The sequence below is a fragment of the Podarcis liolepis genome, assembly GCF_965112155.1.
Source record: "Podarcis liolepis genome assembly, chromosome: 2".
NCBI lineage: Eukaryota > Metazoa > Chordata > Lepidosauria > Squamata > Lacertidae > Podarcis > Podarcis liolepis.
The window spans coordinates 68,925,302-68,942,943 of record NC_139555.1 but is presented as its reverse complement, the minus strand read 5'-3'; the positions used below and the strand labels follow the sequence as shown (position 1 = coordinate 68,942,943).

At 42.0% G+C, this 17,642-nt stretch overlaps 1 protein-coding gene and 1 long non-coding RNA gene across 22 annotated transcripts in view; one reads left to right on the top strand and one right to left on the bottom strand.

Moving 5' to 3' along the window:
• Positions 1-17,642, bottom strand: part of NSD1 (nuclear receptor binding SET domain protein 1) — a 60,233-nt gene that overhangs the window by 8,272 nt on the left and 34,319 nt on the right. For all 21 annotated transcript variants that reach the window (XM_083488298.1, XM_083488303.1, XM_083488285.1 and 18 more), the window contains 16 exons: positions 16,693-16,978; positions 15,032-15,138; positions 12,922-12,997; positions 11,595-11,713; positions 9,658-9,801; positions 9,061-9,184; positions 8,595-8,795; positions 8,205-8,384; positions 6,988-7,144; positions 6,186-6,391; positions 4,999-5,111; positions 3,784-4,053; positions 2,567-2,683; positions 2,153-2,294; positions 1,190-1,296; positions 281-482 (listed from right to left, as the gene is read on the bottom strand). In XM_083488298.1, coding sequence (XP_083344424.1) covers positions 281-482; positions 1,190-1,296; positions 2,153-2,294; positions 2,567-2,683; positions 3,784-4,053; positions 4,999-5,111; positions 6,186-6,391; positions 6,988-7,144; positions 8,205-8,384; positions 8,595-8,795; positions 9,061-9,184; positions 9,658-9,801; positions 11,595-11,713; positions 12,922-12,997; positions 15,032-15,138; positions 16,693-16,978 — 2,551 coding nt within the window. The remainder of the gene's footprint in view (positions 1-280; positions 483-1,189; positions 1,297-2,152; positions 2,295-2,566; positions 2,684-3,783; positions 4,054-4,998; positions 5,112-6,185; positions 6,392-6,987; positions 7,145-8,204; positions 8,385-8,594; positions 8,796-9,060; positions 9,185-9,657; positions 9,802-11,594; positions 11,714-12,921; positions 12,998-15,031; positions 15,139-16,692; positions 16,979-17,642) is intronic.
• Positions 495-4,507, top strand: LOC310699921. Its single transcript, XR_014522305.1, has 3 exons — positions 495-619; positions 3,410-3,467; positions 4,237-4,507. It is a non-coding gene; the product is annotated as an uncharacterized lncRNA (long non-coding RNA).

Here is a 17,642-nt window from a genome sequence, read left to right as displayed (position 1 = left end):
ACTCAGAGATGGTATGCTTCTGAATGCCAGTTGCTGGGGAACATGAATGAGGAGAGTGTTGTTGCACTCAGGTGCTGCCTCTGGGCTTCCACTGTGAGAACAAGATGCTGGACTAGACAGGCCTTTGTTCTGATGCGGCTGGGCTCTCCTCCTGTTTTTATTATATGAACTGTCACCAGCTGCTAAGTTTGGGAGGCATCATTTTCGCTCGAGGCTAGTGCTATTGATGCAGCTGTTATACTTAAGTTTCTATGAATAATAGTGAGAATACATGACTGACCTGCAGGACGCCTGGTCAGATTGAGGCAGTCAGCATGGTACACCTTTGGGCAGCCTGGCCTCTTACAGGAAACCAGCTGCCCTCCATCCCCGCAGCTGAAACATTCATCCTCACGCTCCTTCATAATCTCTGCTTGGGATTTGCGCTTCCCATGCCGCCTCTTGAACTTCTTGGACTTCTCTTCAGAGGCAGGTGGCTGGTTCTGGAGACAAAACAATGCCACTGAGTAAATGCTCAAAGGGAACAAATCCCTGTCCTCATACCTCTTTCTGTTAAACTTCTTTAGCTGACTTGATGAAAGACCACAAGGAAAACAGCTGCAATCACAATTCTTGAGGGGTAAGTAAACGGTTCAATCCTGAATAGGCCGTATGATAAGATTATGTTTTCCTAGTATGAATAAACCCAGAGTTTCCCCAGCTATGAAAGTTCCTAACAAAAGTATATTCATTTTGGACACATTGGAAGTTTTACATTCATCCTGACCACTGTGTCAGGAAAAGAACAACAACAATAACAACAACAACAACAATAATGTATTATTCATATGCTGCCCATCTAACAGGGTTGCCTCTGTCACTCTGGGTGCCTTCCAACAAATTAAAACATCCAACAAAGTAAAACGTCAAACATTAAAAACTTCCCTATACAGTGATTAATGTTATTAGCACAGATCCCTCCTGGCGTTAGCTTTTTTCCAGTCCCTGCCCCGCCATTTTCGTCTGATTTAAGCAATGCAGAGTGGGTCCTAAAGGGGTGTCATTTTTATCAACAGCAATAGCAATCACACAGTAACTTGGAGAGGAGTATACTGAAGAGAAAAAGATTCCTTTAAATTAAGTAAAAAATGAACCCCAAGCAATTCAAAGGGCAGCTGAAGGAAGAAATCTAAATAAGGGTTTGAAATACCTTTGGTCTTACTCCAAGGAAACCACTGCAGTTTGGAGCACCACATTTGCAGACTGTCTTCCCATTCCCCAAACACTCCAGGTTGTAGTTGAAAGTCAGCTCAGTCCCTGGGAATCAGAGAAATCAATGAGACCCATTTGGATTGTAATAGGCTTTGCTGAACCCGAAGTTCTAGAACTGGAATGAAAGATTAAAAACAAACAAGAAAAACCAACCCCCCCCCCCAAAAAGATGTGCAAATGCTGAGGAGAATCTGCTGCTTCTACTTTCCCTTGCATGTGCTGAAATTCCAGTGCACACTTGCAACAAAGGTCTATGACTTAGTATAATTGCATTACCTTACCTCCCGAGGGCCATGCAGAATGAAATTTCAACAAGCAGGATGAAATTTCCTACATTGTGAATATAGTACAAATACACAGATAGAAGAACATACCTTCCACCAAATAGCCACCTGTCAGGGACGCTGTATTGTATCTTGCACTGAGTAGGGGTTTGGGAAATGACTTCAAAATACTACTCCCAACTCTTTGATTCTATGACAGCCGCTACCTATTAAAGCTTTCTGTTATATGTAATGTATGGTGAACACAGAGATACGTGTCACTTACTAGGAAGAAGTATCTCAACTTCTTACATGCAAACACTCAGGGAGGAATCCAACATAGTGCTATGGCAATCATTCCATCAGCTCAAGCTTTTCAGATTGTGAGACAAAAATGACCCCCCCTCTGCTCCCCCCACATGCAGTTCTAGGGGTTTTCTTGACCCCCCACCACAAAGCCAATTTCAGTGAGAGGATGGGGAAAGAAGGGAAGTGCCACTGAATCAGCAGAAGTCCTTGAACACAGTTCCATTAGTGGGACTCATTAGTTAAACCTGCCCTCAGGCTGCAGACTTTCATTTCTTGATACATACGCCAAAATATCAGAAACAAGGCTACTAATCATTAGGGCTCCTTACCAGCTTTGATATTTATGAGCGCAAAAAGGCCAACCCGAGTATCTCCATTCACTGACCACTTCTGTGTCTCACAATTTGGCTGGCAGCAATGGTTCATAAATCGAGCATAATTGCCTTTTGGTCCAGCATCAATTATTCGATCCTAAAAAGCACAGGGAAAAACTCAGCCTTTCAAAACACAGCCAGAACTTTATTCTTAGCTATAAGCAGTGCAATACAGATATGGAATGCTCTAAGAAACTTGAGGGTTGGGGGAGATGTCTTTCCAAGAAAGCACACACACACAAATCAGGTGGTCTTGCAATCTAAAACCAATGCCAACAGAAGGCACAGTATCTTAATTTATTGTTTCAAACGTACATGAACTAGCAGTATTTTACTTCAGATATAGAAAACAGGAATGTTTTCACACACCTTGTCCAAAGTTAGCATATAAAAGTTGGTGATATCATGCTCTTGGGCATAGCGGATTCTGGCCCGGCATTCCTCCTCATCTATCAGCTCTCCCACATATTCGTTGACAAACTCACCCTGAAAGTGTGGAAGTGGGAAGAGATGAAGAGAGCAACAAATAGTACTCTGAATACAAAGCCAAGACCAACCAAACTCAGGGGGTTGGGGATGGGAAGAGATATGCATAGGAAACAAATGAACAAAACACACACCCATTAAAACTAAAGTTACTAATTCATAGCTTTTCATGGAAACCAAAATCTTTAGTGCTTTTTGGAAGGTGAGCCTAAGGAGGCACCATCTCTATTTTAGGTACAGAACTGCATTCCTTAATAAAACATACTAGAGCATCATAACTATCAGTTTTATTACAAACTGGTTTCTTTCGACCTAGACCACTGCTCTTTGTAGTCTGGTACGCCTGTCACACTATGTGAACCCATGGCCTCCAAAAAAGAAAACTGTTGAGTGCTTAGTGCCTCCCTAACCCTCCTACTGCTGTGCTGAGCTAAATCATAATTAACCACGAGAAGTAGCCAAGATTTAGGGCTCATGGTTTGCCTAGGAGAGCTGAAATTCAGCAATTCAAGCATTTACAGTAGTTACTTTTTACAACAGTAAAAACTGCAAATGCAGACATCGCCTTGATAGAACTTTTGTTTAGTAATCCACTCAGTTTAAATATGGGGTTTAAGATCCCTTTACTTAGATGGGTATTAATTAAGGATGGTTTTGGTGTAAGAAAATGTGGGGGTTAGAAACAGACTAATGAGCAGTCCTTTCCATCTGTTTCGTAAAACACAGAAGTGTGATGAAAAGCTGGGCACTCAAGAATTTGTGGTGTAGGATGAAAAGCAGAGAGGTAAGCAATACTACTTATCTGGGGAAATCCTGACATATATTGATTTCTGCTAAATCTAGTTCAGATTGTTTCAAGGTTCCATTAGCACAGAACCCAACTTATATATGGGAAGGCAAAGACTGACTATATATTTAGGTAACCATGGGAAACAAACTCCTACCACATGTGTATGTATGTCTCAGACAGGAATAATGACTCATTTCTTGTCTTTGTAAATTTTATGCTTTAAGAAAGGAAAACTAAATTCAGTTATAGAAAGTGTGGGATGTTGAAACTAAACTTGGGGAAGAATTAAGACAGCAAAAAACAAACATACCTTTTTAATGTCTCTTTTGGCTTGCAAGCCCCAGCCTCTTGCCAGTGTGCGGAATATTTCCACTTCAGGATACTGCCTTTTGGTAAAACACTGGTTTTGGCAACGTTCCCCAGCAGGGCAGACAGCAGGGTGACACTCATAGAGCAGCATGCGATTAATACACTCAGAGTCTAGGCCACAGGGGTTTTCATCAGCCGGCTTGCAGTTGCAACGTGGGATCTCAGACAAGTCTGCAGTGAAGATCTGCACTTTGCCTACAGGCCGGTTCACCTTTAAATACAGATATAAGCCACCAAGTAAATCGGCTGGCCTAGCTAAATTGTACATCATTGGAATGCAGAAATGTAGACTACATACATGGAAATCAGAAACAACTTTTGCTACAGCGATACTTGTTGAAATGGGTCAATACTGCACTTTCATGTATATTGTTAATCTTTATTATTGTTTCAGCTGCAACTCTTCTAACAGCATAGAAAATGCACCACTTTAATCAGCTATTGTAATGGTGTTCAATAGTGTGAAGTGATGCTTTACCAGGGTGGGACAGAAAGAACAAACAAGTTCACACAGCAAGGAGACTCCCTTCCTTTCAACAGGATTTTATACACCAAAGATTTACTGCAGGTCAGCAAAGAGTTGAAGTTCATGTGGCCAACAGCTGACCTCATAGTTTACACTGGGATTAAAACATAGGTAAAACTCAATGTTGCACTACAGTGAACACCCCGTCAACACAAGCATTGCACCTTGCCAGACAGAATGATCCCCCCAGCACTTCTGGGGGTTCTCCCAATCCCCTTAGACTCAATTCAGTGGGTGTGGAGGGGGAGGAGAGGAGAGGAGGGAAAAGTCCCCTTGTGCAAGTGGAAATCCTCACGCAGGGCTTGCACTGACGTGACTTGTTAGGTGAATCTTGCCATGTGAATCTGTGGTACCACAAAAAACAGCTTGTGTGCTTCCTTTAAAGTCTAAAGGAAATGTTTCACAGTGGACAGATTGTACAGGTTTCAGCTTTTGCAGTGTAGTGGCAGGTGGCAAGAGGAGTGTATAGTTAAGAGCACGTCCTGGTCAGCATTAACAATGGTTAAGACTTGTGCCTTCATTATGTCTAAGGATGGAGCACATAGTGCCATAGCCAAACCACCTTCAAGGGATTGGGGGCAACTCATGTGCACAAGGCCCGCCATCTGCTATCATGTCCTGCACCCTCACCTTGATATGTTTGTAAGGAGGGGGCTTCTTATCATTCTTTTTGTCTTCCTGTAGCTGCCTCAGTTCCTTCTGTGTTTTTAGCTCTTCAAACCTCACAGCAGCTTCCTGCAGAGCTAAATTAAGAAAACTTCCTCATTATATATGAACAGACATTCAGCCACTTTTATATATGCACTTACATGAAAATATGCTGAAGTGAGGCACCAGTAACAGACGGGAAAGGAAACAGCAGCCACAAAGAGGATTCTCTAGGATTCACAGTCTGTAGCAAAACTGAGAACAGTACTGAGATTTCCATACTCCCAGGCAGTAGCCAGAAAACTTCAGCATGCCTTTGTTTCAGGATTGCAAAAAGTAAAGACATTGTTTTGTGTAACTCAAGCTTCTTGAAATAATTTGTTTTATCCCTACATCTTAAAGCTAGATAGACACCAATCCCCATCTACTCCTTGCTGAGTTCTTACATCAAGAAATTTCACTTCAGGAAAGATTAAAAACAACAACAGAGACTCAGTTCCGACCGCTCAACACACTTTAGCTGAATTTGTATGTCACAGTAAACCACAGTTAATAGTTCACCAGGAATATGGAAATCTCTCCCACTTTATTCCATCCAGTAGCAACTGGAACAACAAACTATAACCCCTGATTTAGTGTTATGTTTCAACCATGTACGCCAAGAGTTGTGGTTTGTTGCTCCTGCTCACTAGCAGAAGGGGGGAAATGGGGAGCAAGCTGCACTCATGGTAAAGAATTAAACACTGTTTACAATGACATGCAAATGCACCCACAGTTTCGAGGTTCTGGATGGACAAAGTAGAGTTTAGAACTACTTGTCTGCTTAGTGCTTCTGTGTCTTGGCCCAGTGGCCTTTGGAGGCAAAGCAATAGTTATAACTATAGTTAGTTTGCTTAGCAGAAACTATGGTTTGAAAACCTATTTCAAACCACAGCTTCTAATTCTGGTGTGCCGACCACTCACAAACCACTGCTCATCAATTCAGACATCATGACAAACCAAAGTTGCTCAATCTATAATTCTAGCCAGGGCTATTTCTGAAGCATAACGATGCCAGAATCTATTCTTCTTTTCCTAATGCAGCATCTTATTTCCCTGAGAACACAGAAAAAGATGGGATTCATTGCTAACTTTCATGGTTACATTAGAGTAAAAAAAAAGTGGGTTACCCTTCTTGTAAATGCCATCAACTCCCTTTGCCATCTTGTCCTTGCTGCTCACATCTCCTTCCATATAGGGAAATACTCGAGCTTGGTGGGTCCAAAGGTAATCATTTGATCCAAAAAAAAGCACAGGAAATTCACCGATGACATGCTTCATTTTCTGGATGTTGACAGGGATGGTCCTAGGGTGGCAAATCTCAGCTGGCCACCACCTGGAAATGAACAAAGGCAAGAAAAACAGATGAGCCCATGGATAAATTTCTGGAATGTCTGTTTCCTAGATCCACTCCTTTTAAGATGCATCATTTGTTTTGTGTGTGTGTGTTTGCTAACCTAACCATGGAATAACAGGAACCCACATTAGTAGAAGACTTTACGTATTCTATTAACATTGTGGAAACAACTGTAAGGGCAGCAGCAGCCATGCTGGTAAGAATACACATAAAGCTGAGGGGAGGTCCCCTCCTGACATTGTGAATACAGTGGTACCTTGGGTTACAGACACTTCAGGTTACAGATGCTTCAGGTTACAGATTCCGCTAACCCAGAAATAGTACCTCAGGTTCAGGATGAGAACAGAAATTGCGCGGCGGCAGTGGGAGGCCCCATTAGCTAAAGTGGTACCTCAGGTTAAGAACAGTTTCAGGTTAAGAACAGACCTCCAGAACGAATTAAGTTCTTAACCCGAGGTACCACTGTACAGTATTAATAACATTAGCAAAGCAAAAATGAGCAGTAGCAACAAGCTTTCACAAGAGACAACTGAAATCTTTTAAATATAACAGAATTTGCCTTCATTCACTCTCACCTGTAACGTCCCACTTTAACCCAGACCACCTCCTTGTAGTGTGGCTTCTTGCCAGCTTTGCAGTCGTTACAGTACCAGCTCCCCTCTGGCATGTCAATGTTCAGACACTCCCTGTGGAATGCGGCAGGGCAGGATTCACAGCACAGAAGGCTTCCACCTGTGAGAAAGAAAGGCAGGTATGTCAGGGACAGAACCACAGGAACACCCATGGACAGCATCACATTAAAAGGGGAGTTCATCCTATCCAGACCTCAAATCCCACTTCAGTTCTTTAAATGGAAAATGGGTCAAAAGAGGGTGGTGCTGGTCTCCAGAATAAGGTTAACTTCACCCCCAGGTATCAATTTTATTGTAAAGGTCTCAACTGTGTCAAAGCCAATACAATATGCCAGTGCTAAACCCAATCGTATCTATTTGCCACAACATTTACTTTTTTCCACTGCTTCGTCTGAGGTGTTATATATGACAAGGAGGCAGTTAGGCCAGTCTTCGCTCACAGAAAGGGGGATGGTGAAAAGGGGGAAGTCAATCATGTATACTGCCCTAAGCTCTATGGAAGAAGGGCTTAAGCCCCATATTCAATGTCTCATTTGCTGTCCCTGCTATGTCAGCAAGCTTAGCAAACATATATATTACATTTTGTTTTAGTGGCTTTATCACTGTGGCCCATCCCACTAACATGACCATTGCCTTTAGAGGGCCTTTAGATACAGAGGTACCTCGGGTTGCAGACACTTCAGGTTGCAGACTCTGCTAACCCAGAAATAGTACCTCGGGTTAAGAACTTTGCTTCGGGATGAGAACAGAAATCACGTGGTGGTGGTGCGGCAGCAACGGGAGGCCCCATTAGCTAAAGTGGTACCTCAGGTTAAGAACAGTTTCAGGCTACGAACGGACCTCCAGAACGAATTAAGTTCTTAACCCGAGGTACCACTGTACTGCATTCTATGGAAGGCCCATTGCCTTCTTTTGGCTGCTTCCCTTTCCCTTAGGCCCAAAGTAGGGACCCCCAGAGATGATCCTAACTGTATACCTCAGTCCGGAAATATGTTTCACTTAGACAAAGGACAACATCGTGGCCATTTGTATCACGTTGTGGTAAAGAGCTGATAGATTAGGCTGCCCCCTCACTTCCTCAACAACATCCTCCTATGCTTGTACTCATTCAAAACATGGCAACACTCATAACGCACCAGGCCCAGCACAAGGTGCCTTACCTTCTGAACAAACAAAGCACCAGCTGACATTTACATGCTCATGGTTTCTGCAGCCCCTTCGAGGGCTAAAATGATTTGGGCAAATCATGCTGTTGGAAGCAAGGATCACAGTCCCAGCTGCGAGGCAGAAATCATTCGAGTGGTATGCAACAGGACATCGGACACAGCGCATCAAGCGACCTAGCAGAGAAATATATTGGAATTACATTTTCTTAATAATAATAAAATCTGGAAAAAATCATTTTTTTAAGATTCAAGTTTTAGACACCAACCCCCCCTTTAAAATATCCAAGAACAGGGGGGGGGGGGACACACCAATGAATTGTAAACACAGTTAAAATGAATGTAGAAATGCACTTCCATTCTGGGCACAAGAAAAGGTTACTGTACCTTTAGATGCGGAGACATTTGCTGGGTTGGCTGCATGGCAAGTCATGCAGATGTGTAGTGAGCAGCGAAAGCCCTTGTTCTGCATGACTGTGGGAGGGTACTTCTGTATGCACTCTTCATGATAGTACTTCCCACATAAGGGAAGCAAGCACCGCTTGACGTTCTCTCCACTGTTCTTGCATACAAAACACGTGTGGACCCCTAACAGGAGAGGGCAGCAAAGTAGAAGAAACACAATCAAAGAACAGAAGGTGCAAGACTCCTGAACAGCAGCGGGGGGGGGGGGGGGGAGTTACAAGCAGTCACCATGGCTGGAGGCAACAACATACAAAACCAGGATTGCTCCAGCCTGGTAGACAGCAGAGCCATTCTGCTCCATGCTGCAAAGCCATTTGTTTTCAACAAGCTCCAACATTTGAAAGCAACCCGAGAGCTCGCCACACCATCAGTGAGTACAGTTTCGTACCTGTGGAACACTCAGTGCAGATAAACTTGCCCTTCGGCATTTCTGAGAGCCCGAGGCACTGCAGGTGGAAAGCTCCACAGCACTGGGCTTCACAGAGCAACAATTCACCTGGCTTTTCACAGATCTGCAAAGGAATTAAACAATGCGTGGTCAAGGGCTGAAATTAAAGAGGTGGGAGTAGGGAATCCTAGTTTATGCGTACCTACTAAACCACAGCTAACACATTTTCGGAAATACTTTTCAGCAACAGCTGCTGTGGTCCAATTGTTTGGCTCAAACATTAGAACTTCGAGTGATTTACACTACTTCAGAAGCCCCTTACAAGGCACACTTTAAGCACACTTTTGCAATCCTGTACCCCCCACACTTCCTGTCTACCCAAAATGGTTCTGGGACTGCACACAAAATAAGGGTTGTAGACAGAAAGCCTTCATGTCAAAATTAAAAAAACAACCACCTCAAGAGTTTAAAAAAGCATTGGATGCAAGCTCTGCAAAGATCTGGTTCCTACTAACATGGCCTGTCCCCAAGTAGTCTGGCTGCTTCAAGTCATTTTCACAATTACCAGCATTCAAGCAAAGCACTTCAGACTTTTACCTGACACACGTTCTCCTTGAGAGCAGCTCCTCCTCCTCGCTCCCCCTGCATCCGTTTGGATGAAGGCACTCCATGGTCATTTTCAGACCCTTCCTCAATAGTCTCCTTGGGGCTTCCAGCTGTTCCATGATTAGTCCTATCTCCCTTTAAAAAAAAGGAAAGACTGTGATCAGTCAGATTCTCCCTTTCATTTACCCCCTCCTCTGGGCTGCTCTTATAGTTTGGGTACAATACATAGGGGTGTTCTGCCAACCTGCTTGCTGAGCTGCATGCAACGCCTCTAGCCCTAATCACTCTGCCTGCAGAAGGTGCCTCATGCTGTGGCGCTAACTCTCCTCACACTTCTCCACTTTTAAGGTTTCACTGAGGGAAAGAAACATTCTGAACTTTAACAAAACACATGACTATGACTATTTTGCTGCCCCGTGGCAGTATACTTCCTAAACACCTTTGTTGGGAATCTCCACAACCATTATTTATTCATTACATTTATATCCTGCCTTTCCTCCAAGTTGCTCAAGAGCAATACATGGTTTTCCCCATCTCCATTTAATCCTCACAACAACCCTGAGAGGTTGGGTGGATTTGAGAGACAGCGACTTGTCCGAAGTCACCCAGTGAGCTTCATGGGTGGGGACTAGAACCCCCGTCTCCCAGGTCTTGCTCCAACACGCTAACCACTACACCACACTGTCTCCAGGGCGCAACCTCAGTATCTGACACACAATGCTATTGATTTATTAGATTTCATACCCCCCCCCTTCACAAGATCCCATGACAGGTTGCAAGCATAAAATCATACAATATCAAAATCAAATAAAGCAACTCAAAACAAACCAAAGAATAATAGGGATGGTCTCACAAATATCACACAAATGTTCAGCTGTCAAAGGGCAGGGTACAGAAGTGTGTCTTCAGCAAACAGTGTAGACTATATAATGAGATGCAAATGGACAATTGCAAATGACTGTGTTAAGAGAAGCAGGTGCAACTCTTCTGCTCATATGAACACGTTGCTCACTGTGAGAAAAGGATGGGTTATAAATGTAACCACTGAATAAATATATAAAACCTTGATGTAAAGAAACCCTCCTGTCAGTGCTAAACCAAGAAAAAGTTGTGGGCGTATACTTTCAAACAACTGGTGGATGTTCAAGAAGAATGTAGTATAGTGGTTTCAGAGAAAAAGAGCATATATTTCTATTCCATGAAAGTGTCACAGAGCAGAAAAGCAATTTCATACTAGGTCTTGTGGAAAGAACACAGTATGTGAAATACAAAACGTGTAGCTTTCATTTCCACATCCTGTATGTGCATGGAAATATAGTATTGTAAAATTGGAAGCCTATGGCAGAAACATGCTTTAGAATATACTGTTTCAAATGTTAAAGCCGAATGTCCAGTGAATTTCAGTATACGGTAATCTAAAACTGACTCCCAACCATGTAAGTATCACAACAATATCCCTAAAACCTGGTTTTATGTGCTTCTGAACTTTGCCTTTTTATGTTTTTACTTTTGATTTTATATACACCACTTTCTGAATAGGGGAGGGTTTTTTTTGAAGGGTTTCAGGGCAGTTGGTGTGACATTCAGCTTGTAGCTGCGGCGAGTTTTTCCAGGCCTTATATACATTGTGAGAACAAGTTCCTGGAATTGTTGTTTGTATGTATAATTCAAAATGAATACATTTTTCTTGGTTTAGCGGCACAGAAATGTATGTGTGTATGAATACTTAGGTTAATGCAAATCTTTTAAACATGAGCTACTAGTTTATACACAATACTCTTGTGAAGTCCGGCCTTTGTTTACTGCTAAGTCTTTTATACCTTCTTTTGCAACACAGTCAATAGTTTTATGCATTTTAAAAAATATAATGTTACTTCAAAAAGACGTCATACATGTATCCTTTTACAGAATCCAAAGCCCAGAAGTACCTCAGAGTTTGCATTTTCTCCCAGTACATCTTCACCCTTTTCTTTCTTGTATGGCGCTGAAGCAAAAGTACGTCGTTGCCGCTTACGCCTTCTCTGTTTGCCTGGAACCTTTTCAGGAGCTGCAGCAAGGAAGATGTTTCAAGACTGTAAGCAAATAACTGCACCTAAGGTAATTCTGACAACTATGGCCCTCAAATTTTAAACCCCAAAATCCACCACTGATGAGTAGGACACACCATACCCATTCTTAACCCGTAATTCAATTCCAGATAAATGTCTGCAAACCCCTGAGGACTACACAGTTTAGAATGAAAATTCATATTGTGTTGTTAAGTATATTTTCACAAAAATAAGACAAAGTCACCCTTGTTCCGTATTACCCAAATGCCACAAGTTGGAAGAAAGTACCAGCGAGTTGATAACCAGGGTGGTTCCAGGTATCCCTTTGAACACCATACAGCAGAGTTACTGGCGTCTAAGAAGCCACCTTGGTTAACAGCTAGTTTCTCATCCTCATTATCATGAAGAAAAATGTGGTTGGTGAGCACTGAAAATTCAGAAAGGCAAGCCGAAGGACACCTCTGAGTCTCACGTTGTTTCTTATCACTCTGCTATTGTCTGAACAGATTTCTGGCCAGATCCACCCCACACACCTTTTTCATCCTTGGAGTAATCCTGAGTCCATCACTACACTCACTACTACCACAAATTCCACTATGTTTTCCTTTTTAAATTGACTCTGACTAATAAAGCCCTAAATGGCATCGGTCCTGTATACCTGAAGGAGTGTCTTCACCCCCATCGTCCAGCCCGGACACTGAAGTCCAGCGCCAATAGCCTTCTGGCGGTTCCCTCACTGCAAGAAGTGAGGTTACAGGGAAGCAGGCTGAGGGCCTTCTTGGTAGTGGCGCCTGCCCTGTGGAATGCCCTCCCAGCAGATGTCAAGACAATAAACAACTATTTTACTTTTAAAAGACAACTGTTTAGGGAAGTTTTTAATGTTTGATGCTCTATTGTTTTTAATATTTGGTTGGAAGCCGCCCAGAGTGGCTGGGGAATCCCAGCCAGATGGGCAGGGTATAAATAATATATTATTATTATTATTATTATTATTATTATTATTATTATTAGTCATCAAAGATGCAATTCCTTCTTTTTGATCTGGACCCAGTTCATTTATGACTTGGTCTCTATGTGGAAATATCTGCTTACACTGCAGTGGGCTGATGATTATGTAACGTGATGGAAGAACCTTGCTTAGCTTATTATTAATGTTCACTCACAAGAAACTGCCAGCTTCATGCTACAGAACAGGAACACCACCTACCTTCACCAGTGTCCAGAAGCTGAGATGTGGCGTACAACTCAGACATTTCAGTATCCAAAGGACCAGCCTCAGAACACTGCGAACAAGCAACAGGGACAATTTACCAAGCAAATTCGCACACCTACAACGAGATGTGTTTCCCTGCCACATCTCAATGGCAATTCTACCTTCAACATATTGACAAACAAGAAGAAGAAGAAGCATCTCAAATTTCCATAATCAGAAGGATGGGGAGGCGATTGCCCAGTGTCTGAACCCCTGGGTAGCAAGAATCATATTTACTTAGTTATAATTGTTGAATAATCTTTCTGCACAGCTGAAGCAGAAGAAAAATCGTAACTTTCGCAAAAACAGTAAGAGACTAACAAATCTAAAGGGGCCTCCACTAAATGCAGCATATTATACTATTTTCACAGTTCAAAATATTTAGACCCTTCTTTTGAATTTTTACAATTCACAAGGCAGCTTACAGCAATATAATCATATATTTAATGAATTATCATGAAGGCAGCAGCAAAAGAAAATAAATTGAAACCACAGGCATATGGCATTACTATTACTATAATTAATTATAGTAATAGTAATGCCAAATGCCTGTGGCTTCACTTTATTTATTTATTTATTTATTTATTTATTTATTTATTTTTATTTTATTTTTTCTACTACACTTCATCCGTAGATCTCAGGGCAGTTCACAAAAATAGATTTAACTAAATGGTTTGGAACCGGAATATACCAAGGACCACCTATTTTAGTATCAGCCTTTTCAGGAGTTTTTCTCAACACCTGAGGCCCCACAGATTGCTGAGTACATCATTCTTTGCTTCCTGCATGCAGACAAGCATTGGAGGATTTTAAAACAAAGGTTGAATGGCAATCTGTCAGGGATTCTTTAGCCATGATTCCTGTGTTGCAAGCATTTGGACTAGGAACTGTTGGAGTTTCTTCCAAATCAACACTTCTGTGATTTTTTGCAGTCAAAATTTGGCTTTTTCTTTTAACAAACGGGTTTTGCTCTTAATGTCTGCTCTGCTGCAAAATTCTTCTTTTGTGTGTGTGTGGCTGGTTTTATTGTTTAATAGTTACTGTTTAATTTTTATCAACAGATGGATTAACTTTTGTTATTGTGAGCTGCCCTGACAGAAAGATAGGACATAAATGCTTCAATACATAAACAAATGATTATTGCATTTTCATATTGGATGTGGTTGTTTTCACAGTTTTACAAAAAGAAAAGCAAGTTGAATTCAATTTTCATAAAATGTAGAATAAACATTCTATTGTTGTCCATATCACAACAGGTTTTACAGAACAAACTGAAATTAAGTCCTGAATTACAAACACTGCAAACCCGGAAGTGATTGTTCCGGTTTGCAAACATTCTTTTGGAATGCGAACATCCAAAGGGGCTTCTGCGGCTTCTGATTGGCTACAGGAGCTTCCTACAGCCAATCAAAAACTGTGGTTTGGTTTTCGAATATTTTGGAAGTTGAACGGATTCCAGTCGACTTCCAAGGTACGACTGTAAATTAAAAAATCTTCTAAGGACTCTGTTTGGATACATTTTAGCAAAGGGGTTCAAAACAATAATTTCCTATAGAAAAGGCCTGATATCTAGCACAGGAAGAGTCTTTGGAGAAGAGTCCTGGTTTGGAGTTCCAGCAGGTGCTTACGTTACTTTAAAACACATGCGTGCTCACACAGAGAGATATTTTGTACATCAGAGAATTTCTTCTCTTCACAGCCAGCCAATCCACTATCAATTTGTTGAAAGAGTGCACTCTCTAGTGAAAAGACTCCCAACTGAAAATAATGAGATATGTGCATATGTTTGACAGCATGACTCTGGTCATTGTAAAAGAGCCATAGATTCAAAGGCTTATGGGCCTAATGTTCTCTCAGTTTGGACAATGACAGCTTTTTGAAAAGAAAGTGCAACAAGAACTTTATAGGCTAAGCTCTGATTATCACCACTATTTTTTACTGAGTGCTTCTATTAGGTACCCTTAACCAAATGAAGGCTGATCAAAAACTCTGCAGATGAAATAATTTTACATTCAGGAGAATAGCAGATCTTTGGTAACATTTGAAGCAGAAGGAAGGAACTTACCTTCTTTATGGAAGTCCACTCTCTCTTTGGTATGAATGCAGTATCCAAATCATTGGATTCCAACAGCTTTTTTGTTGGTTTCCTCTGGCGCTTACTCTCAAAACTCCCTACAATAAAAATGAATTTTCCTCACTAGAAACAAACTAGTTTTATCAGCACCAAGTAAGAATCAGTATAATAACACCAGTACTGTTTGTTGTACCTCATCTGCCCCAAACCAAGAAATAACAAAACTGGGAGGGGTAGCTAATGCCACAGAAGACAGAATCAGAATTCAAAATTACCTTAACAGATCAGAGAACTGTTCGCAAGCTAACAAAATGATTTTCAGTAGGGACAAATGTAAGGTTCTGCAAGAAGAACTGATGCACAAATATAGGATGGAGGACACCTGGCTTACTAGCAGTACATGTGAAAAGAATATAGGGGTCTCGGTGGATCACAAGCTTTACATGAGTCAACAGTGTGATGCAGCAGCAAAAAAAACAAACGCTAATGCTATTATAGGCTGCATCAACAGAAGTATAGTGTCCGGGTCAAGGGAAGTAATAGTACCACTCTATTCTGTCTTGGTCAGACCACACCTGGAATACTGTGTCCAATTCTGGGCACCACAATTTAAGAAGGATGTAAAACCCTGCAAGCCCCAACTATAGCTAACTCATTTTACCGTATTTTTTGCCCCACAGGGCACACCAGCCCACAGGACGCACCTAGTTTTTTTTGGGGGGGGAAATAAAGGGGAAAATTTATTTTTCCCCCAGGTGCGGGGCTGGGGAGGGGGATGCCCGAGCTTCCCCCGACCCCAGAACAGGCTGCTCTCCGCAAGCCTAGGGAGCCCGGCGGGAAGTCGCCCCGGTCTCCCCAGGCTTGCGGATATCTGTCCCCCGAGCTTGTGGGGCTGGCAGCCTCCAAACCAGGTTGGGGAACAGCGGGATGGCGGCGCTCCGCCTCCCCGCTGTCCCCCGAGCTTGTAGGGCTGGCGATGGGGAGAAGCAAGCGAGAGCCCTCTCGCTCTCCAGGTTTCAGCGAAAGCCTGCATTCACCCCATAGGACGAACACACATTTCCCCTTCATTTTTGGAGGGGAAAAAGTGCGTCCTATAGGGCGAAAAATACGGTAATTTTTTGAGGTTGAAAATTCTTGTGGCTTAAAATTTTAAGTTTTGAGATTTAAAATTTTGCAGTTTTGTCTTGGCTTTGTATATTTTTAGTGTAATAAGCCACATTGAGATCCAAGACATCAGGAGCTTGGAAGCCTAAAGACCTGTAGTTTATTTATTTAATAACAAAAAAATCCTCCTTTTTGCTATTTAGATCTCACGGGGAACAAAAACTTCAGTATCATTTATTATCCCCCACCCCCATCCTTGTGAGAGACAGCGCTAAAAGCTTCAGGTCCAGACCAAAGAGCAATGGCATATTGTGTGTGGTTCTCAAAGTGTGTGGCAGGAGAGGATAACAAGTATGGTGGCAAGATTCAAGGACAATCAAAGAAACGTTTAAACATTTCAGTATAGTATAGTATAGTACAGTATAGTATAAAGTTAATTGGGACTAGAATCAGGAAATAGGAATCAAGGGCCAAGGAACAAGACACCTGTTTTGTTTCCAGTAACTAGAGCTTATTTCTGGTGAAGATGCTAATGATACATGTCTTACCTGACTTCATTAACTGTCTCTCTCCCTGCAAAGGAGAAGCAGCAGCAGCAACTTCCAAAACATTTGGTGATGACAATGTCAAAACTGGCATTTCTGATCTTGGTTCCATGGCATGGGAGTCGGGCTCATCTGACAAAGACCGCTCAGCTTCAAGAACAGGAGGAGACTCTTTAGACGAAGAAGCAGACGAAACTGAATCCAGGGGCTTCTTTTCTAGATGTTTGTTACGAGCTTGCTTGCCAGTGCTGCAATCCTGTTTGATTTCAGACTTCTCTAGAGAACTTGCCTATCAGCAGCCAGACATAAACAGAAAATACTCAAGATCCTGGTCCAACCAATATGTGAAGAAAAGGCTAATGGGGAGCATACAGATACTTGGAAATATGGCTACATTTCTGCAGCAGGTGAAAAACAAGGGAAAGAAAACTGGTCATCTTTGGCTGTGCTAGAAATCATTTTACGCAAGCACACACAAGCAAGTTTTTATTTTACAAAATACACACTGTGTAAGTAATGGCGCTGCTGCTGAAAATGGCTTGCCTTTGTCTAGCTTCCCTCCCCGCAAGTAACACCAGCCCACGCCATCAGTTGCAGTGTTTGCCCGACAGACCATCACTGGGTACAGTTTGACAAGGTTGGGAAAATGAATAGTCTGATGACTTCATGCCACTGAGTGAGAATCACTAGACATCACTGGGGAGTGAGGGACAACTAGCCTATGGAGATGCTGTTTTCATTGGCAGCTGTATAACCCATATTTAAGTTATGTATGTGCACTGATGAAATACGATGTTTCTAATATTGAAAATGCACTATGGTTATTTATTTATTGAGCCTTCATTTAAAAAAGAAACCTATTCAAGGTATAGCCCTTCTCACAACTGAAGTAAGAAACATTGATGAATTGAAATCATAAAGCAAAACCTGCTTATTTCAGTCATGACCAGGAA